The sequence below is a fragment of the Salmo salar genome, chromosome ssa04 (genome assembly GCF_905237065.1).
Source record: "Salmo salar chromosome ssa04, Ssal_v3.1, whole genome shotgun sequence".
NCBI lineage: Eukaryota > Metazoa > Chordata > Actinopteri > Salmoniformes > Salmonidae > Salmo > Salmo salar.
Window position 1 is genome coordinate 21,707,321 of NC_059445.1, and position 24,480 is coordinate 21,731,800.

A 24,480-nucleotide genomic window follows, 5' to 3' on the forward strand; every position below is an offset into this window, starting at 1 on the left:
AATTTCAGAGGGATTACATTTGTCCTGTCCCATCTTTCAGCTTTACAGCAAACCAAGTGGCAGGGCTGCCATTTTGTTGTGGTTTTTTTTGTAAATGTTTTAATAAAGGAGTGGGCTTTTAAAACCGTGTTTTTGACAGGGAGGGCAGTGGCACTACAGGAGCAAAATTGTCAACAGTATCTGTTTAGGAACAGCTTTGTCTCATTGCCATGGGAATGGGGCGACCCATATGTCGCACGGACAACGGGCCAACACCCTGAAAGACAGAGAGAGAGAGAGAGAGAGAGTTCATGCTAGGTTTAGTAAAGACTGCATTTGTCTAGTGAATAAAGCACTTGCTGATTAAACCGAGTTGAGCAAATTCAGAGGCAGACGGATAGCAAAAAAAGAGTGAGAGGAAAGAGAGAGAGGATGAGATAGATATAGAAGGACAGGGACAGAGAGAGAAAAGAGAGAGAGGGACAGAGAGAGAGCGAGAGAAGGACAGCTCTTTATTAAGGGTGACAGATGCTGGCCTATTTTCCCTCTATTCCAGCATGGTGGTGGTGGTGGTGGTTGTTGTTGTCTGGAGTAGAGCTATGAACTGACAGGCCGCTCGAGACACACTGACAGGAGACGACCTCCACACACACACACACACCCAGACGTTGATCTGTCCTGTCTATCCTACTCTGCACTACTACTGTCACACACTCAATGTGTGTGTGTGTGTGTGTGTGTGTGTGTGTGTGTGTGTGTGTGTGTGTGAGCGCGCTGAGGAGCATGTTGAGTAGAGAGAGAGAGAGAAAGCACGCTGAGGAGCATGTTGAGTAGAGAGAGAGAGCACGCTGAGGAGCATGTTGAGTAGAGAGAGAGAGCTGAGGAGCATGTTGAGTAGAGAGAGAGAGCTGAGGAGCATGTTGAGTAGAGAGAGATAGCGCGCTGAGGAGCATGTTGAGTAGAGAGAGAGAGAGCGCTGAGGAGCATGTTGAGTAGAGAGAGAAAGCACGCTGAGGAGCATGTTGAGTAGAGAGAGAGAAAGCACACTGAGGAGCATGTTGAGTAGAGAGAGAGAGAGAAAGCACACTGAGGAGCATGTTGAGTAGAGAGAGGGCGCGCTGAGGAGCATGTTGAGTAGAGAGAGAGAGAACGCTGAGGAGCATGTTGAGTAGAGAGAGAGAGAGAGAGAAAGCACGCTGAGGAGCATGTTGAGTAGAGAGAGAGAAAGCACACTGAGGAGCATGTTGAGTAGAGAGAGAGAGAGAAAGCACACTGAGGAGCATGTTGAGTAGAGAGAGAGCGCGCTGAGGAGCATGTTGAGTAGAGAGAGAGAGAACGCTGAGGAGCATGTTGAGTAGAGAGAGAGAGAGCGCTGAGGAGCATGTTGAGTAGAGAGAGAGAGAGAGCGCGCTGAGGAGCATGTTGAGTAGAGAGAGAGAGCGCGCTGAGGAGCATGTTGAGTAGAGAGAGCGCGCTGAGGAGCATGTTGAGTAGAGAGAGAGAGCTGAGGAGCATGTTGAGTAGAGAGAGAGAGCGCGCTGAGGAGCATGTTGAGTAGAGAGAGAGAGCGCGCTGAGGAGCATGTTGAGTAGAGAGAGAGAGAGCGCGCTGAGGAGCATGTTGAGTAGAGAGAGAGAGCTGAGGAGCATGTTGAGTAGAGAGAGAGAGCTGAGGAGCATGTTGAGTAGAGAGAGAGCGCTGAGGAGCATGTTGAGTAGAGAGAGAGCGCGCTGAGGAGCATGTTGAGTAGAGAGAGAGAGAGCGCGCTGAGGAGCATGTTGAGTAGAGAGAGAGCTGAGGAGCATGTTGAGTAGAGAGAGAGAGCGCGCTGAGGAGCATGTTGCGTAGAGAGAGAGAGAGCGCGCTGAGGAGCATGTTGAGTAGAGAGAGAGAGAGCTGAGGAGCATGTTGAGTAGAGAGAGAGAGAGCTGAGGAGCATGTTGAGTAGAGAGAGCGCGCTGAGGAGCATGTTGAGTAGAGAGAGAGAGAGCGCTGAGGAGCATGTTGAGTAGAGAGAGAGCTGAGGAGCATGTTGAGTAGAGAGAGAGAGCGCGCTGAGGAGCATGTTGAGTAGAGAGAGAGAGAGCGCGCTGAGGAGCATGTTGAGTAGAGAGAGAGAGAGCTGAGGAGCATGTTGAGTAGAGAGAGAGAGAGCTGAGGAGCATGTTGAGTAGAGAGAGAGCGCGCTGAGGAGCATGTTGAGTAGAGAGAGAGAGAGAGCGCGCTGAGGAGCATGTTGAGTAGAGAGAGAGAGAGCGCGCTGAGGAGCATGTTGAGTAGAGAGAGAGAGAGCTGAGGAGCATGTTGAGTAGAGAGAGAGAGAGCTGAGGAGCATGTTGAGTAGAGAGAGAGCGCGCTGAGGAGCATGTTGAGTAGAGAGAGCGCGCTGAGGAGCATGTTGAGTAGAGAGAGCGCGCTGAGGAGCATGTTGAGTAGAGAGAGCGCTGAGGAGCATGTTGAGTAGAGAGAGCGCTGAGGAGCATGTTGAGTAGAGAGAGCGCGCTGAGGAGCATGTTGAGTAGAGAGAGCGCGCTGAGGAGCATGTTGAGTAGAGAGAGAGAGAGCGAGCTGAGGAGCATGTTGAGTAGAGAGAGAGAGAGCGAGCTGAGGAGCATGTTGAGTAGAGAGAGAGAGAAAGCACGCTGAGGAGCATGTTGAGTAGAGAGAGAGAGAAAGCACGCTGAGGAGCATGTTGAGTAGAGAGAGAGAAAGCACGTTGAGGAGCATGTTGAGTAGAGCGAGAGAGAGAGAGAGAGAAAGCACGCTGAGGAGCATGTTGAGTAGAGAGAGAGAGCTGAGGAGCATGTTGAGTAGAGAGAGAGAGAGAGCTGAGGAGCATGTTGAGTAGAGAGAGAGTGCGCTGAGGAGCATGTTGAGTAGAGAGAGAGTGCGCTGAGGAGCATGTTGAGTAGAGAGAGAGAGCGCGCTGAGGAGCATGTTGAGTAGAGAGAGAGAGAGAAAGCACACTGAGGAGCATGTTGAGTAGAGAGAGCGCGCTGAGCAGCATGTTGAGTAGAGAGCGCGCTGAGGAGCATGTTGAGTAGAGAGAGAGAGAGAGAGAGAGAAAGCACGCTGAGGAGCATGTTGAGTAGAGAGAGAGAGAGAGCTGAGGAGCATGTTGAGTAGAGAGAGAGCGCGCTGAGGAGCATGTTGAGTAGAGAGAGAGAGAGCGCGCTGAGGAGCATGTTGAGTAGAGAGAGAGAGAAAGCACACTGAGGAGCATGTTGAGTAGAGAGAGAGCGCGCTGAGGAGCATGTTGAGTAGAGAGAGAGAGAGCGCGCTGAGGAGCATGTTGAGTAGAGAGAGAGAGAGCGCGCTGAGGAGCATGTTGAGTAGAGAGAGAGCGCTGAGGAGCATGTTGAGTAGAGAGAGCGCTGAGGAGCATGTTGAGTAGAGAGAGCGCGCTGAGGAGCATGTTGAGTAGAGAGAGCGCGCTGAGGAGTATGTTGAGTAGAGAGAGCGCTGAGGAGCATGTTGAGTAGAGAGAGCGCGCTGAGGAGCATGTTGAGTAGAGAGAGCGCTGAGGAGCATGTTGAGTAGAGAGAGCGCGCTGAGGAGCATGTTGAGTAGAGAGAGCGCGCTGAGGAGCATGTTGAGTAGAGAGTGAGAGAGCGAGCTGAGGAGCATGTTGAGTAGAGAGAGAGAGCGCGCTGAGGAGCATGTTGAGTAGAGAGAGAGAGAGAGAGCGCGCTGAGGAGCATGTTGAGTAGAGAGAGAGCGCGCTGAGGAGCATGTTGAGTAGAGAGAGAGAGCGCTGAGGAGCATGTTGAGTAGAGAGAGAGAGAGAGAGAGCGCGCTGAGGAGCATGTTGAGTAGAGAGAGAGAGAGAGCGCTGAGGAGCATGTTGAGTAGAGAGAGAGAGAGCGCGCTGAGGAGCATGTTGAATAGAGAGAGAGAGAGCGAGCTGAGGAGCATGTTGAGTAGAGAGAGAGAGAGAAAGCACGCTGAGGAGCATGTTAAGTAGAGAGAGAGAGAGCGCTGAGGAGCATGTTGAGTAGAGAGAGAGAGAGAGAGAGAGAAAGCACGCTGAGGAGCATGTTGAGTAGAGAGAGAGAGCGCGCTGAGGAGCATGTTGAGTAGAGAGAGAGAGAGCGCTGAGGAGCATGTTGAGTAGAGAGAGAGAGAGCGCTGAGGAGCATGTTGAGTAGAGAGAGAGAGAGAGAAAGCACGCTGAGGAGCATGTTGAGTAGAGAGAGAGAGAAAGCACACTGAGGAGCATGTTGAGTAGAGAGAGAGAGAGAAAGCACACTGAGGAGCATGTTGAGTAGAGAGAGAGAGAGCGCTGAGGAGCATGTTGAGTAGAGAGAGAGAGCGCTGAGGAGCATGTTGAGTAGAGAGAGCGCGCTGAGGAGCATGTTGAGTAGAGAGAGCGCGCTGAGGAGCATGTTGAGTAGAGAGAGAGAGCTGAGGAGCATGTTGAGTAGAGAGAGAGCGCGCTGAGGAGCATGTTGAGTAGAGAGAGAGAGAGCGCGCTGAGGAGCATGTTGAGTAGAGAGAGAGAGCTGAGGAGCATGTTGAGTAGAGAGAGAGAGAGAGCTGAGGAGGATGTTGAGTAGAGAGAGAGAGAGAAAGCACACTGAGGAGCATGTTGAGTAGAGAGAGAGCGCGCTGAGGAGCATGTTGAGTAGAGAGAGAGAGAGCGCTGAGGAGCATGTTGAGTAGAGAGAGAGCGCGCTGAGGAGCATGTTGAGTAGAGAGAGAGCTGAGGAGCATGTTGAGTAGAGAGAGAGAGAGAGAGAGAGAAAGCACGCTGAGGAGCATGTTGAGTAGAGAGAGAGAGAGAGCTGAGGAGCATGTTGAGTAGAGAGAGAGAGCGCGCTGAGGAGCATGTTGAGTAGAGAGAGAGAGAAAGCACACTGAGGAGCATGTTGAGTAGAGAGAGAGAGAAAGCACACTGAGGAGCATGTTGAGTAGAGAGAGAGCGCGCTGAGGAGCATGTTGAGTAGAGAGAGAGAGAGCGCGCTGAGGAGCATGTTGAGTAGAGAGAGAGAGAGAGCGCGCTGAGGAGCATGTTGAGTAGAGAGAGAGAGAGAAAGCACACTGAGGAGCATGTTGAGTAGAGAGAGAGCGCGCTGAGGAGCATGTTGAGTAGAGAGAGAGAGAGCGCGCTGAGGAGCATGTTGAGTAGAGAGAGAGCGCTGAGGAGCATGTTGAGTAGAGAGAGAGCGCTGAGGAGCATGTTGAGTAGAGAGAGCGCGCTGAGGAGCATGTTGAGTAGAGAGAGCGCGCTGAGGAGCATGTTGAGTAGAGAGAGCGCGCTGAGGAGCATGTTGAGTAGAGAGAGCGCGCTGAGGAGCATGTTGAGTAGAGAGAGCGCGCTGAGGAGCATGTTGAGTAGAGAGAGCGCGCTGAGGAGCATGTTGAGTAGAGAGAGCGCGCTGAGGAGCATGTTGAGTAGAGAGAGCGCGCTGAGGAGCATGTTGAGTAGAGAGAGCGCGCTGAGGAGCATGTTGAGTAGAGAGAGCGCGCTGAGGAGCATGTTGAGTAGAGAGTGAGAGAGCGAGCTGAGGAGCATGTTGAGTAGAGAGAGAGAGCGCTGAGGAGCATGTTGAGTAGAGAGAGAGAGAGAGAGCGCTGAGGAGCATGTTGAGTAGAGAGAGAGCGCTGAGGAGCATGTTGAGTAGAGAGAGAGAGCGCTGAGGAGCATGTTGAGTAGAGAGAGAGAGAGAGAGCGCTGAGGAGCATGTTGAGTAGAGAGAGAGAGAGAGCGCGCTGAGGAGCATGTTGAGTAGAGAGAGAGAGAGCGCGCTGAGGAGCATGTTGAATAGAGAGAGAGAGAGCGAGCTGAGGAGCATGTTGAGTAGAGAGAGAGAGAGAAAGCACGCTGAGGAGCATGTTGAGTAGAGAGAGAGAGAGCGCTGAGGAGCATGTTGAGTAGAGAGAGAGAGAGAGAGAGAGAAAGCACGCTGAGGAGCATGTTGAGTAGAGAGAGAGAGCGCGCTGAGGAGCATGTTGAGTAGAGAGAGAGAGAGCGCTGAGGAGCATGTTGAGTAGAGAGAGAGAGAGCGCTGAGGAGCATGTTGAGTAGAGAGAGAGAGAGAGAGAAAGCACGCTGAGGAGCATGTTGAGTAGAGAGAGAGAGAAAGCACACTGAGGAGCATGTTGAGTAGAGAGAGAGAGAGAAAGCACACTGAGGAGCATGTTGAGTAGAGAGAGAGAGCGCGCTGAGGAGCATGTTGAGTAGAGAGAGAGAGAGCGCGCTGAGGAGCATGTTGAGTAGAGAGAGAGAGCGCGCTGAGGAGCATGTTGAGTAGAGAGAGCGCGCTGAGGAGCATGTTGAGTAGAGAGAGAGAGCTGAGGAGCATGTTGAGTAGAGAGAGAGCGCTGAGGAGCATGTTGAGTAGAGAGAGAGAGAGCGCGCTGAGGAGCATGTTGAGTAGAGAGAGAGAGCTGAGGAGCATGTTGAGTAGAGAGAGAGAGAGAGCTGAGGAGGATGTTGAGTAGAGAGAGAGAGAGAAAGCACACTGAGGAGCATGTTGAGTAGAGAGAGAGCGCGCTGAGGAGCATGTTGAGTAGAGAGAGAGAGAGCGCGCTGAGGAGCATGTTGAGTAGAGAGAGAGCGCGCTGAGGAGCATGTTGAGTAGAGAGAGAGCTGAGGAGCATGTTGAGTAGAGAGAGAGCGCGCTGAGGAGCATGTTGAGTAGAGAGAGAGCGCACTGAGGAGCATGTTGAGTAGAGAGAGAGAGAGCGCGCTGAGGAGCATGTTGAGTAGAGAGAGAGAGAGCTGAGGAGCATGTTGAGTAGAGAGAGAGAGCTGAGGAGCATGTTGAGTAGAGAAAGCAAACTGAGGAGCATGTTGAGTAGAGAGAGAGCGCGCTGAGGAGCATGTTGAGTAGAGAGCTGAGGAGCATGTTGAGTAGAGAGAGAGCGCGCTGAGGAGCATGTTGAGTAGAGAGAGAGAGAGCGCTGAGGAGCATGTTGAGTAGAGAGAGCGCGCTGAGGAGCATGTTGAGTAGAGAGAGCGCGCTGAGGAGCATGTTGAGTAGAGAGAGCGCGCTGAGGAGCATGTTGAGTAGAGAGAGCGCGCTGAGGAGCATGTTGAGTAGAGAGAGCGCTGAGGAGCATGTTGAGTAGAGAGAGCGCTGAGGAGCATGTTGAGTAGAGAGAGCGCGCTGAGGAGCATGTTGAGTAGAGAGTGTGCGCTGAGGAGCATGTTGAGTAGAGAGAGAGAGCGAGCTGAGGAGCATGTTGAGTAGAGAGAGAGAGCGAGCTGAGGAGCATGTTGAGTAGAGAGAGAGCGCGCTGAGGAGCATGTTGAGTAGAGAGAGAAAGCACGCCGAGGAGCATGTTGAGTAGAGAGAGAGAGAGAGAGAGAGAGAGAGAGAGAGAGAGAAAGCACGCTGAGGAGCATGTTGAGTAGAGAGAGAGCTGAGGAGCATGTTGAGTAGAGAGAGAGAGAGAGCTGAGGAGCATGTTGAGTAGAGAGAGAGCGCGCTGAGGAGCATGTTGAGTAGAGAGAGAGAGAGCGCTGAGGAGCATGTTGAGTAGAGAGAGAGAGCGCGCTGAGGAGCATGTTGAGTAGAGAGAGAGAGAGAAAGCACACTGAGGAGCATGTTGAGTAGAGAGCGCGCTGAGGAGCATGTTGAGTAGAGAGAGAGAGAGCGCGCTGAGGAGCATGTTGAGTAGAGAGCGCGCTGAGGAGCATGTTGAGTAGAGAGAGCGCGCTGAGGAGCATGTTGAGTAGAGAGAGCACGCTGAGGAGCATGTTGAGTAGAGAGAGAGAGAGCGAGCTGAGGAGCATGTTGAGTAGAGAGAGAGAGCGCGCTGAGGAGCATGTTGAGTAGAGAGAGAGAGAGAGCGCACTGAGGAGCATGTTGAGTAGAGAGAGAGCGCGCTGAGGAGCATGTTGAGTAGAGAGAGAGAGCGCTGAGGAGCATGTTGAGTAGAGAGAGAGAGAGAGAGCGCGCTGAGGAGCATGTTGAGTAGAGAGAGAGAGAGAGTGCGCTGAGGAGCATGTTGAGTAGAGAGAGAGAGAGCGCGCTGAGGAGCATGTTGAGTAGAGAGAGAGAGAGCGCGCTGAGGAGCATGTTGAGTAGAGAGAGAGAGAGAGAGAGCGAGCTGAGGAGCATGTTGAGTAGAGAGAGCGAGCGCGCTGAGGAGCATGTTGAGTAGAGAGAGAGAGCGCGCTGAGGAGCATGTTGAGTAGAGAGAGAGAGCGCGCTGAGGAGCATGTTGAGTAGAGAGAGAGAGAGAGCGCTGAGGAGCATGTTGAGTAGAGAGAGAGAGAGCGCGCTGAGGAGCATGTTGAGTAGAGAGAGAGAGCTGAGGAGCATGTTGAGTAGAGAGAGAGAGAGCGCGCTGAGGAGCATGTTGAGTAGAGAGAGCGCGCTGAGGAGCATGTTGAGTAGAGAGAGCGCGCTGAGGAGCATGTTGAGTAGAGAGAGCGCGCTGAGGAGCATGTTGAGTAGAGAGAGCGCGCTGAGGAGCATGTTGAGTAGAGAGAGCGCTGAGGAGCATGTTGAGTAGAGAGAGCGCGCTGAGGAGCATGTTGAGTAGAGAAAGAGAGAGCGAGCTGAGGAGCATGTTGAGTAGAGAAAGAGAGAGCGAGCTGAGGAGCATGTTGAGTAGAGAGAGAGAGAGAAAGCACACTGAGGAGCATGTTGAGTAGAGAGAGAGAGCGCTGAGGAGCATGTTGAGTAGAGAGAGAGAGAGCGAGCTGAGGAGCATGTTGAGTAGAGAGAGAGAGAGAAAGCACGCTGAGGAGCATGTTGAGTAGAGAGAGAGAGCGCTGAGGAGCATGTTGAGTAGAGAGAAAGAGAGAGAGCGCGCTGAGGAGCATGTTGAGTAGAGAGAAAGAGAGAGAGCGCGCTGAGGAGCATGTTGAGTAGAGAGAGAGAGAGAGAGCGCGCTGAGGAGCATGTTGAGTAGAGAGAGAGAGAGCACGCTGAGGAGCATGTTGAGTAGAGAGAGAGAGCGAGCTGAGGAGCATGTTGAATAGAGAGAGAGAGCGAGCTGAGGAGCATGTTGAGTAGAGAGAGAGAGAGAGAGCTGAGGAGCATGTTGAGTAGAGAGAGAGAGCGAGCTGAGGAGCATGTTGAGTAGAGAGAGAGCGCGCTGAGGAGCATGTTGAGGAGAGAGAGAGAGAGAGAGAGTGCGCTGAGGAGCATGTTGAGTAGAGAGAGAGAGAGAGCGCGCTGAGGAGCATGTTGAGTAGAGAGAGAGAGAGAGAGCGCTGAGGAGCATGTTGAGTAGAGAGAGAGCGCGCTGAGGAGCATGTTGAGTAGAGAGAGAGCGAGCTGAGGAGCATGTTGAGTAGAGAGAGAGAGCGCGCTGAGGAGCATGTTGAATAGAGAGAGCGCGCTGAGGAGCATGTTGAATAGAGAGAGAGAGCGCGCTGAGGAGCATGTTGAGTAGAGAGAGAGAGCGCGCTGAGGAGCATGTTGAGTAGAGAGAGAGAGCGCGCTGAGGAGCATGTTGAGTAGAGAGAGAGAGCGCGCTGAGGAGCATATTGAATAGAGAGAGAGAGAGAGAGAGAGAGAGAGAGAGAGAGAGAGAGAGAGCTGAGGAGCATGTTGAGTAGAGAGAGAGAGAGGAGTGTGTGTCTTTACGTCTGACGTTGCTCTGCTCTGTCCCATTGCCAGGGGTTGACTGACTGTGCACTACTCAATAACTGTCACACTACAGGCCGTAGGGGACTGGTGTGTGAGGACTGATGTGCATGTGAGTGTCTTTCTAGAATGGCAGAGAACAAACCAAGTGAGGGTGTGTGTGGTGGTAGCAGTGTTTATGTAAAGGTGTGGGTGTGTTTGAGGAGATGGTCTTGTTTTTTTATTTATTTTATTTCACCTTTATTTAACCAGGTAGGCAAGTTGAGAACAAGTTCTCATTTACAATTGCGACTTGGCCAAGATAAAGCAGAGCAGTTCGACACATACAGCAACACAGAGTTACACGTGGAGTAAAACAAACATACAGTCAATAATACAGTAGAAAAATAAGTCTATATACAATGTGAGCAAATGAGGTGAGATAAGGGAGGTAAAGGCAAAAAAGGCCACGGTGGCAAAGTAAATACAATATAGCAAGTAAAACACTGGAATGGTAGATTTGTAGTGGAAGAAAGTGCAAAGTAGAAATAGAAATAATGGGGTGCAAAGGAGCAAAATAAATAAATACAGTAGGGGAAGAGGTAGTTGTTTAGGCAAAATTATAGATGGGCTATGTACAGGTGCAGTGATCTGTGAGCTGCTCTGACAGCTGGTGCTTAAAGCTAGTGAGGGAGATAAGTGTTTCCAGTTTCAGAGATTTGTGTAGTTCATTCCAGTCACTGGCAGCAGAGAACTGGAAGGAGAGACGGTCAAAGGAGGAATTGGCTTTGGGGGTGACCAGAGAGATATACCTGCTGGAGTGCGTGCTACAGGTGGGTGCTGCTATGGTGACCAGTGAGCTGAGATAAGGGGGGACTTTACCTAGCAGGGTCTTGTAGATGACCTGGAGCCAGTGGGTTTGGCAACGAGTATGAAGCGAGGGCCAGCCAACGAGAGCGTACAGGTCGCAGTGGTGGGTAGTATATGGGGCTTTGGTGACAAAATGGATGGCACTGTGATAGACTGCATCCAGTTTATTGAGTTGGGTATTGGAGGCTATTTTGTAAATGACATCGCCGAAGTCGAGGATTGGTAGGATGGTCAGTTTTACGAGGGTATGTTTGGCAGCATGAGTGAAGGATGCTTTGTTGCGAAATAGGAAGCCAATTCTAGATTTAACTTTGGATTGGAGATGTTTGATGTGAGTCTGGAAGGAGAGTTTACAGTCTGACCAGACACTTAGAATATGTGGACAACTACAAATACCAAAGTCAGAACCGTCCAGAGTAGTGATGCTGGACAGGCGGGCAGGTGCAGGCAGCGATCGGTTGAAGAGCATGCATTTAGTTTTACTTGTATTTAAGAGCAGTTGGAGGCCACGGAAGATGAGTTGTATGGCATTGAAGCTCGTCTGGAGGGTTGTTAACACAGTGTCCAAAGAAGGGCCAGAAGTATACAGAATGGTATCATCTGCGTAGAGGTGGATCAGAGACTCACCAGCAGCAAGAGCGATATCATTGATGTATACAGAGAAAAGAGTTGGCCCAAGAATTGAACCCTGTGGCACCCCCATAGAGACTGCCAGAGGCCTGGACAACAGGCCATCCGATTTGACACATTGAACTCTATCAGAGAAGTAGTTGGAGAACCAGGCAAGGCAATCATTTGAGAAATCATTTGTGTGTGTGTGTGTGTGTGTGTGTGTGTGTATGAGACTCATGTAGGACGTGTACACGCTGTGCGTTTGAGCGTCTGTGTATGACGTGTGTATGAGTGTGTGGTTTGGTCGTACTCACGTGAAGCAGAAGAAGAGCGTGGTGGATCCCACCAGGAAGGCCGTCGCCGCCGACACGGGCACATAGCGGGACGGGCGAAGTGGCCGGGACGGGGAGGCGGTGTGGGGGGGCGAGGGGAGGCCACCCGCACCCCCACTCTTACTGCTGCCCGGCATCACACAGGGGGAGAGGATTACTCAGGGAGGGGAGAGGGGAGGATTTGTCTGGGGTGTGTGGATGGAGGGATGGATTATAAAGAGGGAGGGAGAGATTAAGAGAAAGGGCACAGCGAGAGAGAGAGAGATTGATGGGGTTAGAGAGGGAGGTAGAGGAGTCCCCTTCTCAATCGGACCAGGACGAGAGAAGACCCACGTCTCTGCATGTTCACCGGAAAGAGGGAGATGAAGAGAAAGAAAGGGTAGATCGGCCCTCCCTAAACCGCGTGTTCATAAAATAACTCTGTCCCTTTGCTTAAAGTTGTGGGACGTATATTCAACTTGACCTTTGGCCTTGTCTGAGAGGAGGGGGTAAGATAAGACAGAGATAGAGGGAGGGATTTGATTGAGATGGACTCTGACAGCTAAAGACTTAAAGAGACTCCACTAGAAGGCCTTTTGTTTTGCTGTCCTCCGGACAACACACAGGCCAACATAAAAATAGACTGGAACATAAAGATAAACAGAGCCACTATTTAAAAGACGTGTTCTCATAAGATTGAGGCGTTGCCGCTCTATGCTTGACCTACTGGATTATATAGGAGGACGACGACAACACGTTCTGCTCAATTGTGGGTCAAGCTCAAGGCTGATACTTTTAAATTGCTTGGTTTCTCTTTAGTCTTTAACAATGGTTCCTTACAGTGGATTTGGGTAAATATCTTGACATTTTTAAAAGGAATATCAAGAAATGTGCGCGTGCGAGAGGTAAATAACTTAATTGAAGGCTTAGTGATTGTACGATACAAAAATAAAAAATGTGCAATAAAAAAAAAAAGAAAGCTGTGATATGGCTTGATTGTTCCGGTGTGGTTTAGAAAGATCTCGGACCCTCCCTTTTCTAAAGAAAAGAAGTAGGATGTCTCAGTAAAGCATAACGTATGTGATTTGGTGTAGCCGTTTTAAAAACGTACATTTCTTTATTCATTACAATCTTACTCTCATCTAGTCCTTAGACTCATAAATGGTTTTTTTTTTTTTTAAACTCAACTTTGAGGGGTCAAAATGTCAGTTAGGTTCAGAGGACGAGGCAGATCGCTTTGGTTGACCTGCTATACATTCCCTGTTCAACCAAAGCCTCTATCAATAATTTAATATTTCAACGACCTCTGGCTCAGTTCAATGACATTCAGACCCAATAACCTTCTCCCCTTCCAGACGAAGGTGACTGATTGCTTCGCTCTGTAGATTGTACGGTTCAGTCTGTAGCCTGTTCAGTCTGTACGCTACTCTGTCTGTGATACAGACCGACTGAGTGTGAATTTGGCTCTGACACAGATGTTTTGAAAAAGGGGGTGGGAGCGATCGAGAGGTAGAGATCGATTGCTAGGTTTTTGATTTGACGCGGGTCAAGGCGTAAAAAGATCGCAACTTAGCGGTTTATTTTCTGCCTCGATAAAAAGGTATCACTGTAGGTGGTCTAATGTGTAAACGGGTAATCAAAGGGGGGGAGAGTGAGAGAGAGAGAGAGAGAGAGAGAGAGAGAGAAAAGGAGAGCAAAATGGTCTTTGATTGTGTCCAAGTGGGATTCTTGTCTCTGTGTATTTTGCTCCCTGGTTGGCTCAATCCTCAGATGAGATGGGAAATACAAAACAACATCAAAACAAGAGCGGAAAATCAGCAGAGGCTAATATCAGGCAGTCCTGTAGTTGCTCTCGAAGTCAGCTAGTTTCCTCACTAAATAAAAAATGGCTGTCCCTTCAGTCCAAACAGCATCTTCAAAACGCCAATGTGCTCGTAGACGGACGCTCAGACTTTGTTCTTCCTGGTCGGGGCATCCCTGAGCCAACGGGAGACAAGCGGGAAGTCTCAGAGGTCGATCCCACCTGCTACAGGTGTGGGTGGAAGAAGACGTGTACACAGGTCAAATTGTGTGTGTCCTTGTAACCTGGAGGAGTCCGTGAGGGGGCACATATCCAAAACACCCTGAAAGACCCTCCTGTAAAATGGTTAAAGGAAAAACAAACAAAAAAAAGGATTTAAAAAAAAAAAGGAGAAAAAAAAAAAAGCTATGTGAAGTTGAACCCAGAGAGGAAGGGCCTGAAGATTAGAAGCTGAATCTCCCTAGAGGAGGTTGATGAAGAGCTCCTCCCCAGTGTCTGTAGACACCCAAGGCCCAGCTGTGTTAGCTAGCCAAGGAGAGGAGGGCCGTCAGTTACATAAGCCGCCGTCTCACTGAGCGAGGCAGCCAGCCAGCCATTCCCATTCCCCCAGGGCCATTCCTCTACTTCCGTCCCCCAGCGGAGTGCACCGAGAGGGGGGGGGGCACACCCTCCCACTAAGACCCCTGGGAAGCAACTCTGGGTCTCGGAGGGCGTGTCTGAGTGACTGTGAGACGTTTATGTGACTCCCTAGGGCTACTTCTAGTGGAGTGTGTGTGATTCTGTGTGTGTAAAGGGGGAGGGTGGCAGTCAGGAGAGCAGTGTGATAATCTGTAATAAAAGTGTTTAGATCCAACAGGTTTTCCAACAGGCACGGTCTCTCTCTCCACCCCCGCTGTGGTGTCACTGGTGATCCTCCTCTCTTTAGTCAGATACGCCTGGCACACGGCCTCTGGATGTCTGGTGGGATACAGCTCCTATAGGGAGGGAGAGGAGGAGGAGAGAGACAGATGGGATAGAGGGAGAGAGAGGGGAGGGTGGGAATAAGAGGGGGGAAAGAGAGAGAGAGAGAGAGAGAGAGAGAGAGAGAGGAAAAGCATGGGAGAGAGACACACGTCTTTAGCTCCATCTTGAACCACAGCCAACTCTATGTATGGGACTTCATCGTAAACAAACAGCATTCAATGTCGAGCACCAACTAGTCTAGCAGAACGCATCGGTTGTTCACCTTGCTTCTGCTGTGGAAGTTATCTGCTGTTGTCACTGTGTGTGTGTGTGTGTGTGTGCGCGCACACACACACACACACACACACACGAGTACGTCAACCGGGAGTGTGTCTGTGGGCAATATATATATGTTATCTCGTCCAGCAATCATTCTGGTTCCTAAAAAACAAATCCATAAAAACAAGGTGTGTGATTCGGTCTGGCAGATATTCCCGTTAGCCCTCCAGGGATTCATCTGAAAGAGTGTGAGAACAAAAAAAAGATAAATAAAAAAAGTGTCCTGTCCCTCGTCTCCAAACGGTGTATGACAAGGTGTTGAGAGATGACGCTTTTCATAATTAGCCAACTCAAAATGGGAGTTGAGCCCTATAACCAGGGCCACATGTGCCATTCAGACAAAACCAATGTTAGAGGGCGTGAACCGTGAACGTACAAGTGAGACTGAGTGAATGTGAGTGACTGTGACCGTGTGTCGGGGCCTGCGAAGGACACCACGGTTGGCACAAAATGAGAGCGCGCTCTTTGGGACAGAGGGTACAACCTGAACTTGCACAATAACGACGCTCATTTTGCAGTTTTTCCCAGAAGGCCTACCTTTTCCCAGAAGGCCTACCTTTTCCCAGAAGACAGCGATAAGATGCAGCACCTGAGATCAAGCTCCATTCAGACTCGTGAATTTCACTCCTAAGTCCTTAGAGTGCAAACGTCAGCAAGTTATCATTATGATTCGTGAACAGAATTTGCATTTATAGTGGCTTAGTGCTTTTTCCTCAATCTCAAAAGTGCTTTAAAATTGTATTGGGTTGAATTGTCCGTTCCTCAAAACAATTAGGCGCTCCCCATCTCCCCTTCGACAGTTGAAGTAGTCAACTCAACACCGGTCCCTCTGTTACATCCTTCCCAGGGTCATATTCATCAGGCACCAAACAGAAGAAAAACAGACAAACAAGGGGAGGGACTAACTGAACTAGTCCATTAAAAACATTTCCAACGCACAACGCTTTTTAAAAACTTTTTTATCCAATGTGCCACCTCTTACGCCGGCCAGGTCTGTAATTAGGGCGATGTAGTTCTAAACGGGCTGACTAATAGGGGACATGCCTGTAGGTATCAGGCTCAGCTATGCAGAGACTGGAAGTGACAGTGACAGTCAGACCAGTGACCTGAATCATTCAAACACTAATACACATGTAGCACATCAGAGGCGTCTGCCTATAGACAGAGATTAGGAATCACTAGCCACTTCAGTAATATTTCCGGATTTAGCATCTCACATGTATAAACTGCACTCCACACCATTCTACGGTATCTTAGTCCCTTCAATTTTTTTGTAAATATTGCATCACCCACCTCATATGTACATACTGTACTCTATACCACGCCACTGTATCTTAGTCCAATGCCGCTTTGACAGATATGTATATATTCTTCTTCCATTCCTGACTTAGATTTCTGTGTATTTTGGGGTATATGTTGTGAAATTGTTAGCTATTACCTGTTAGATATTACTGCACTGTCGGAGCTAGAAACACAAGCATTTCGCTACACCCGCATTAACATCTGCTAAACACGTGTATGTGACCAATGACATTTGATTTGATTTGTAACATGATCTCCCATGTTCTTCTAAGTCTACGTCCCAACTGGCGACCCCGTTTGCTTTATACTGCACTACCTTTGACCTGGGCCCATACTATTTACAATCGGGCCCTGGTCGAAGGCAGTGTACTATAAAGGAACTAGGGTGTAATTTGGGACACAGGCCAAGTAAGCCTCTTCCGAGCCAGAACAGCGATAGGGCCTAGGCCTGTCTCCTGTTTCTGTAGTGAGAGGCAGCTTGGAGGTATAAGTACACCCCCTAGACAGGACGCTAGTCTGTCGCAAGGCCTCACCCCGATCCACCAACTTGGCCTAATCCTAAAATGTTCATTTTGGACTTTGAGTCTATCACCTATGACTAATCCCTCTCTCCCTCTGGAATCTACATCTCCAGCATAAGGAAGGGGGGAAAAGGAGGGAAAGACAGGATAGTAACAATAGAACAATCGCTGGTACAGTGAGTATTTGATCCCCTGCTGATTTTGTACATTTGCCCACTGACAAAGAAATGATCAGTCTATAATTTTAATGGTAGGTTTATTTGAACAGTGAGAGACAGAATAACAACAAAATAATCCAGAAAAACGCATGTCAAAAATGTTATAAATTGATTTGCATTTTAATGAGGGAAATAAGTATTTGACCCCTCTGCATAACATTACTTAGTACTTGGTGGCAAAAGCCTTGTTGGCAATCATAGAGGTCAGACGTTTGTTGTAGTTGGCCACCAGGTTTGCACACATCTCAGGAGGGATTTTGTCCCACTCCTCTTTGCAGATCTTCTCCAAGTCATTAAGGTTTCGAGGCTGACGTTTGGCAACTCAAACCTTCAGCTCCCTCCACAGATTTTCTATGGGATTAAGGTCTGGAGACTGGCTAGGCCACTCCAGGACCTTAATGTGCTTCTTCTTGAGCCACTCCTTTGCTGCCTTGGCCGTGTGTTTTGGGTCATTGTCATGCTGGAATACCCATCCACGACCCATTTTCAATGCCCTGGCTGAGGGAAGGAGGTTCTCACCCAAGATTTGACGGTACATGGCCCCGTCCATCGTCCCTTTGATGCGGTGAAGTTGTCCTGTCCCCTTAGCAGAAAAACACCCCCAAAGCATAATGTTTCCACCTCCGTGTTTGACGGTGGGGATGGTGTTCTTGGGGTCATAGGCAGCATTCCTCCTCCTCCAAACACGGTGAGTTGAGTTGATGCCAAAGAGCTCCATTTGGGTCTCATCTGACCACAACACTTTCACCCAGTTGTCCTCTGAATCATTCAGATGTTCATTGGCAAACTTCAGACGGGCATGTATATGTGCTTTCTTGAGCAGGGGGACCTTGCAGGCGCTGCAGGATTTCAGTCCTTCACGGCATAGTGTGTTACCAATTGTTTTCTTGGTGACTATGGTCCCAGCTGCCTTGAGATCATTGACAAGATCCTCCCGTGTAGTTCTGGGCTAATTCCTTACCGTTCTCATGATTATTGCAACTCCACGAGGTGAGATCTTGCATGGAGCCCCAGGCCGAGGGAGATTGACAGTTCTTTTGTGTTTCTTCCATTTGCGAATAATCGCACCAACTGTTGTTACCTTCTCATCAAGCTGCTTGGCGATGGTCTTGTAGCCCATTCCAGCCTTGTGTAGGTCTACGATCTTGTCCCTGACATCCTTGGAGAGCTCTTTGGTCTTGGCCATGGTGGAGCGTTTGGAATCTGATTGATTGATTGCTTCTTTGGACAGGTGTCTTTTATACAGGTGACAAGCTGCGGTTAGGAGCACTCCCTTTATTAAGAGTGTGCTCCTAATCTCAGCTCCTTACCTGTATAAAAGACACCTGGGAGCCAGAAATCTTTCTGATTGAGAGGGGGGGGTCAAATACTTATTTCCCTCATTAAAATGCAAATCAATTTATAACATTTTTGACATGCGTTTTTCTGTATTTTTTTGGTTGTTATTCTGTCTCTCACTGTTCAAATAAACCTACCATTAAAATTATAGACTGATCATTTCTTTGTCAGCGGGCAAAATCAGCAGGGGATCAAATACTTTTTTCCCCTCACTGTATGTCTTACATATAAACTTCTCCTCTGCTTTGGGCTAAGTTCCAATCGAATGTGTGAAATATATAGACCTCTGCTCTGGGTTACGTCCCAATCGGATTCATTAACCTCCTAGTATCATCATCTCCTTTCCTTCATCATAATGGAGGTAGGTAGGCAGAGCAGGAGTTTTTCCCCGACCAGACCAAGGAAAACCCACGGTGCTAGCTAGTTATAGCCATATAAAATGAGGCCCAGTGTTTTTCCTAGTCAGTTCACATGGTCGGGAACACTTCTGGCTTTACATGTAAGAGAGAAGACTGGCATGTATCACTCAGGCCAATGGTTATCTGAGTGAAACAGATGCTATGTAAGAGTATTGGGACACAGCACGATACTGTTATAGACTTGTGTCCCAAATGGCATCCTATTCCCTAGAAAGTGCACTACCCTATGGGTCCTGGTCAAAAGCAGAGCCCTATGGGCCCTGGTCAAAAGTAGTGCACTGCGTAGGGAGCCATTTGGGACACAAAATAGATGGTTGGCCTGCAGCAGTAGAATCTTGCCAGGAAAAGGGTGTCTCTGCCTAGGCTATCATAGTACTGAGATCTAGATAGAGATTACACATATTGAGCAAAATGGGCGGACACACACACATTCACTCACTCTCGGTGTGTGTGTGTGTGTGTAACATGAGTGCGGATGATTGCCTAATCAGTGGAGTATGTCTTGCTGCCGTGGGGAGGAAACAGAAGCACAGACACACAATGACTCACCGCAGTGCTACGCCCTCCCTGCGACCACCTCATTTTTGGGGTTGTCGAGGAGCTATGCAATCAGAACCATTCACGTATGACCAACAGTACTTATCCGTCCCCTCCCCCTCTACAGACTAAAGGTATGTGATCATCTGATAACGACTAGTGGGTACCAGGTGCTGAGAGATGATTAGATACTCAAAGGTGACCACAGATGGACTTAAGATTACTATATAGTACCAGTCAAACATTTGGACACACCTTCTCATTCCAGGTTTTTTCTTTATTTTTTACATTGTAGAATAGTGAAAGAAAATCTAAACTATGAAATAACACATATGGAATCATGTAGTAACCCAAAAAAAGTGTTAAACAAATCTAAATATATTTGATATGTGAAATTCTTCGAAGTAGCCACCCGTTGCCTTGATGACACCTTTGCACACTCTTGGCATCCTCTCAACCAGCTTCGTGAGGTAGTCACCTGAATTGCATTTCAATTAACAGGTGTGCCTTGTTAAAAAAAGTTCATTTGTGGAATTTCTTCCTACTTAATGCATTTGAGCCAATCATGTGTTGACAAGGTAGGGGTAGTATTACTTTAAGACATGAAGGTCAGTCAATATGGAAAATTTCCGCAAATACCTATGATGAAACTGGTTGAGGACCGCAACAGGAAAGGAAGACCCAGAGTTACTTCTGCTGCAGAGGATAAGTTCATTAGAGTTAACTGCACCTCAGATTGCAGCCCAAATAAATGCTTCACAGAGTTCAAGTAACAGACACATCTCAACATCAACTGTACAGAGTAGACTGTGTAAATCAGGTCTTCGTGGTTGAATTGATGCAAATAAACCACTACTAAAGAACACCAATAAGAAGGAGAGACTTGTTTGGGCCAAGAAACACGAGCAATGGACATTAGACCGGTGGAAATCTGTCCTTTGGTCTGATGAGTCCAAATTTGAGATCATGGAGGTGGTGTGATGGTGCTTTGCTGGTGACACTGTCTGTGATGTATTTAGAATTCAAGGCACACTTAACCAGCATGGCTACCACAGCATTCTGCAGCGATACGCCATCCCATCTGGTTTGGGCTTAGTGGGACTATCATTTGTTTTTCAACAGGACAATGACCCAAAACACACCTCAAGGGCTATTTGACCAAGAAGGAGAGTGATGGGGTGCTGCATCAGATGACCTGGCCTCCACAATCACCCGACCTCAACACAATTGAGATAGTTTGGGATGTTGGACCGCAGAGTGAAGGAAATGCAGCCAACAAGTACTCAGCATACAGTATGTGGAAAGTCCTTCAAGACTGTTGGAAAAGCATTCATCATGAAGCTGGTTGAGAGAATGCCAAGAGTGTGCAAAGCTGTCATCAAGGCAAAGGGTGGCTACTTTGAAGAATCTCAAATATGTTTTGATTTATTGAACACTTTTTGGGGTTAGTACATGATTCCATGTGTAATTTAATAGTTTTGATGTCTTCACTATTATTCTACAATGTAGAAAATAGTACAAATAAAGAAAAACCCTTGAATGAGAAGGTGTCCAAATTTTTGTGACTGGTAGTATATATATACATATATACACTACCAGTCACAAAAATTTGGACACCTTCTCATACATACATACACACCTTGGCGTACACCTATCCATCTTTCTACCGTAATCGCGTTAAACCTGTCATCCTTACACTTCAAGGAAGGAAGGAAGGAAGGAAGGATGCATTTTACAAGTAGCATCCTCACTGGGCCTGTGTTCAAGTCTCTAGTCTCTCTCTCTCTGGTTTCCACTGTCCAGGAGAAGTCTTGACTTCTGGACCATAGACCTAGCTGTGGAGGACCAACAAACTAGCTGCTTGATCTGGGAATCTTTCCTCCAATTCGTCTTTCCTCACCTTTCTCAAATCACATTGGAGGGGAGAAGATCCAAGGTCCCTCCCCTCAGGCCTTCTCCGCCAATGCGTTTTGAGGAGGAGAGAGGACGCAAGACGAATTGGGGAAAGAGCCTGGGAGGGACTATCCCATGCGCTGAAGACAGACACAGATGACAGCTGAGGGGGAGCGAGAGAGAGCGAGCGAGCCTATTCTGACACGGTCAGATTCCACGAGGATTAGCTAATGATCATCACCACTTCCTCTTCTTTTCAGTAGGCTGCTGGGTAAAACAAGCTGATGCCTACCTCATAGGCTCACGTACATCACACTCAGCGGGGAACAACGTAACTGGATGCAACGGCGGTGTGTGGTCACCCAGTAAGGGGACATGCGTATGTGTGTGCGCACAACGGCTGTGCGTCTGTCTCTGGGCTACATGCCCCAATTGCTCAAAGGCATTGAACTCCCTCCCTCTCCCTCCTTCTGTACATTTTCAGCCGTCATTCCTTACCATTTACATGACCCCCCCCTCCCCTCCCCTCCATGGGGGTCAATAAAGTACATTCATTAATTCATTCAGAAAACACCACCGACACTCACACTACATCTGGCGCTTAAAACCATCTACACAACTGACAAACCAAAGTCCTTACAGTTCCTTCCTGCAACAGAATAGGCTTATGATCGGCAGTAGGGCTGTGATGGAATTTTGCATGATGGTAATTGGCCGGCCAAATGACCGCAGTCTCTATAAAACCGTTCCAACAGCAAATAATATAATACAATTAAAATGTCTATTCTTTTTGACACACATTTTCCCCTCTCCTCCTGACTGCATGCGCTGGTGTAGGTTATATTGCTGTGTGCTGCTGCGCCTTTCTACATGTACACATTTGCTACAACACCTCTTGCTTGTTTCAGCAAGGAGCAACAAAGATTCATCACGTTGTTAAGAGTCCATGTGACCGCAGGAAAAGGACAGTCGCACGAATACCCGGCCCGTCTCGTCTCCAGTCAGCTGTTTTTTTTTTTTTTTTTTTTTTAACGGTGAGACCAGCCTGCATCTACGACAACACATTCAGAAAGGTATTACTTCCCCTATCACTTCTTAGGTGTGAGTGAGATCACCACCCTGCCCAAAAGAACTTGGCTTCAATTGGTTTCCATGGAGATGCCTGCCCTCAGCTGACCCGGATGCTGTAGAAAGGGGGCCTTAACACAAAAGTGGACCGATGACAAACAAAACACTGAGGTTAGGTGGAAAGAATGAGTGTATAATGTGTATTGTATCCCACACAGACCTAATAAAGAAGGCAGTTGAGTACACTCATGAACATAAGTGTTTCCTCATCGGCCGCAGTAGCGCCCAGCCGGCCACGACCATTGGCACAGACTACTCTCTTTACTAGCTAGGTTTCCATCCAATTGGCAACCGATGTGAATATTCAAAAATCTGCATGAAAACAATATGCGCAATTTCCCCCACCAGCCGTAGTGCACATAAAAATGACTTTTGCGGTCAAATTCTCATGTACTGAAAAAAAAAGGACAAGTGAAATGGGTTTCCAATCACATTTTCAACTCTACTCATGGTTTTGTCACGTACGCTCTAGCCCATGTATTCCCAAACTGGGGTACGCGCAATGCCGTCGGGGGTACGCCAAATAAAAATGTGATACACATTGTTTGAAAATGTTTTTTTTTTTTTTAAATAGTCCATTTATATTTTCCAACGGGGCTATAGATTTGGGTGAGGTCCCCCCCCTCGCCTGAATAGCCTCGTTTCACTGCCAAAAATAAAATTAAACCATCAAGTATTCCGCAAAATAACAACACAACGTCAAATACAGGTAGCCTAGTCAAACAATTGACATCCAAATCACATTAACCATTACTCTCTTGTGACAACATGACAATTTGAAAAATAAGCCACGGGAGTTTTTTTGTGCGAGAATAAAAACGACTTTCGAGTAGCAAGACATGTATAAAAGCAACAGATACCATTAATAAGAAGGGGCTAGAAGCGTCTTATATGGTGAGCTACCGAGTGGCTAGGACAGGAAAGCCCCATACTATTGTGGAGGACTTAATTCTTCCTGCTGCCACGGATATGGCTGGGACAATGCTGGGGGAAAAGGTTAAAAAAAACAATACAGACCATGCCTTCATCAAATAACACTGTTTCACGACGCATCAGTGACATGGCAGGAGATGTTTTGAAACAATTACTGCTTTGCATACAAGCCAGTGAATTATGTGTTACAGCTGGATGAGTCAACAGACGTGGCAGGCCTGGCACAGCTCCTGGTATAAGTCTGTTACGTTTATGGGGGGGGGTCAATTAAGGAAGACATCCTCTTCTGAAAACCAGGACAACATGAGGATATTTTTAAAGTGCTGGACAGCTTTGTGACATCAAATGGACTTTGTTGGTGAAGATGTGTTGGTATCTGTACTGATGGTGCAAAAGCCATGACAGGGAGACATAGTGGAGTGGTAACACGTGTGCAAGCAGTTGCTCCCGACGCCACTTGGGTACACTGCAGCATCCACCGAGAGGCTCTTGCTGCCAAGGGAATGCCTGACAGCTTGAAAGATGTTTTGGACACTACAGTGATAATGGTTAACTTTGTTAACCTGTTAGGGCTAGGGGGCAGTATTGACACGGCCGGATAAAAAACGTACCCGATTTAATCTGGTTACTACTCCTGCCCAGTAACTAGAATATGCATATAATTATTGGCTTTGGATAGAAAACACCCTAAAGTTTCTAAAACTGTTTGAATGGTGTCTGTGAGTATAACAGAACTCATATGGCAGGCAAAAACCTGAGAAGATTCCAAACAGGAAGCGCCCTCTCTGACAAGTTGTTGTTCATCTTGGCTCTTTTTATTGAAGACTGAGGATCTTTGCCGTAACGTAACATTTCCTACGGCTCCCATAGGCTCTCAGAACCTGGGAAAAAGCTGAATGATATCGAGGCAGCCTCTGGCTGAAACACATTATCGCGTTTGGATAGTGGCTGGTCAGAGTACTCTGAGACTCACGCTCGTGCACGAGGGCACGAGATGTATTTATTTTCTCTCTCTTTGTACGTATACAGGCTTTCCCGGTCGGAATAGTATCGCTTTTTTACGAGAAAAATTGCATAAAAATTGATTTTAAACAGCGGTTGACATGCTTCGAAGTACGGTAATGGAATATTTCGAATTTTTTTGTCACGAAATGCGCCATGCTCGCCACCCTTATCTACCCTTTCGGATAGTGTCTTGAACGCACGAACAAAACGCCGCTGTTTGGATATAACAATGGATTATTTGGGACCAAACCAACATTTGTTATTGAAGTAGCAGTCCTGGGAGTGCATTCTGACGAAGAACACCAAAGGTAATCAAACTTTTCTAATAGTAAATCGGAGTTTGGTGAAGGCTAAACTTGCTGGGTGTCTAAATAGCTAGCCCTGTGATGCCGGGCTATCTACTGAGAATATTGCAAAATGTGCTTTCACCGAAAAGCTATTTTAAAATCGGACATATCGAGTGCATAGAGGAGTTCTGTATATTTAATTCTTATAATAATTACGTTTATCGTGAGTAATTTAGTAAATTCACCGGCAGTGTTCGGTGGGAATGCTAGTCACATGCTAGTCACATGCTAATGTAAAAAGCTGGTTTTTGATATAAATATGAACTTGATTGAACAAAACATGCATGTATTGTATAACATAATGTCCTAGGGTTGTCATCTGATGAAGATCATCAAAGGTTAGTGCTGCATTTAGCTGTGGTTTGGGTTTATGTGACATTATATGCTAGCTTGAAAAATGGGTGTCTGATTATTTCTGGCTGGGTACTCTGCTGACATAATCTAATGTTTTGCTTTCG

At 47.9% G+C, this 24,480-nt stretch overlaps 1 protein-coding gene across 2 annotated transcripts in view; it reads right to left on the bottom strand.

Moving 5' to 3' along the window:
- LOC106602527 (palmitoyltransferase ZDHHC5-A) overlaps positions 1 to 24,480 on the bottom strand; it is a 43,677-nt gene that overhangs the window by 15,259 nt on the left and 3,938 nt on the right. For both annotated transcript variants that reach the window (XR_006769566.1, XM_045716651.1), the window contains exon 2: positions 11,303 to 14,074. Coding sequence is in view for 1 of the 2 variants with exons in the window: in XM_045716651.1 (XP_045572607.1) it covers positions 11,303 to 11,457 (155 nt within the window). In the remaining variant the exon portion in view is untranslated. The remainder of the gene's footprint in view (positions 1 to 11,302; positions 14,075 to 24,480) is intronic.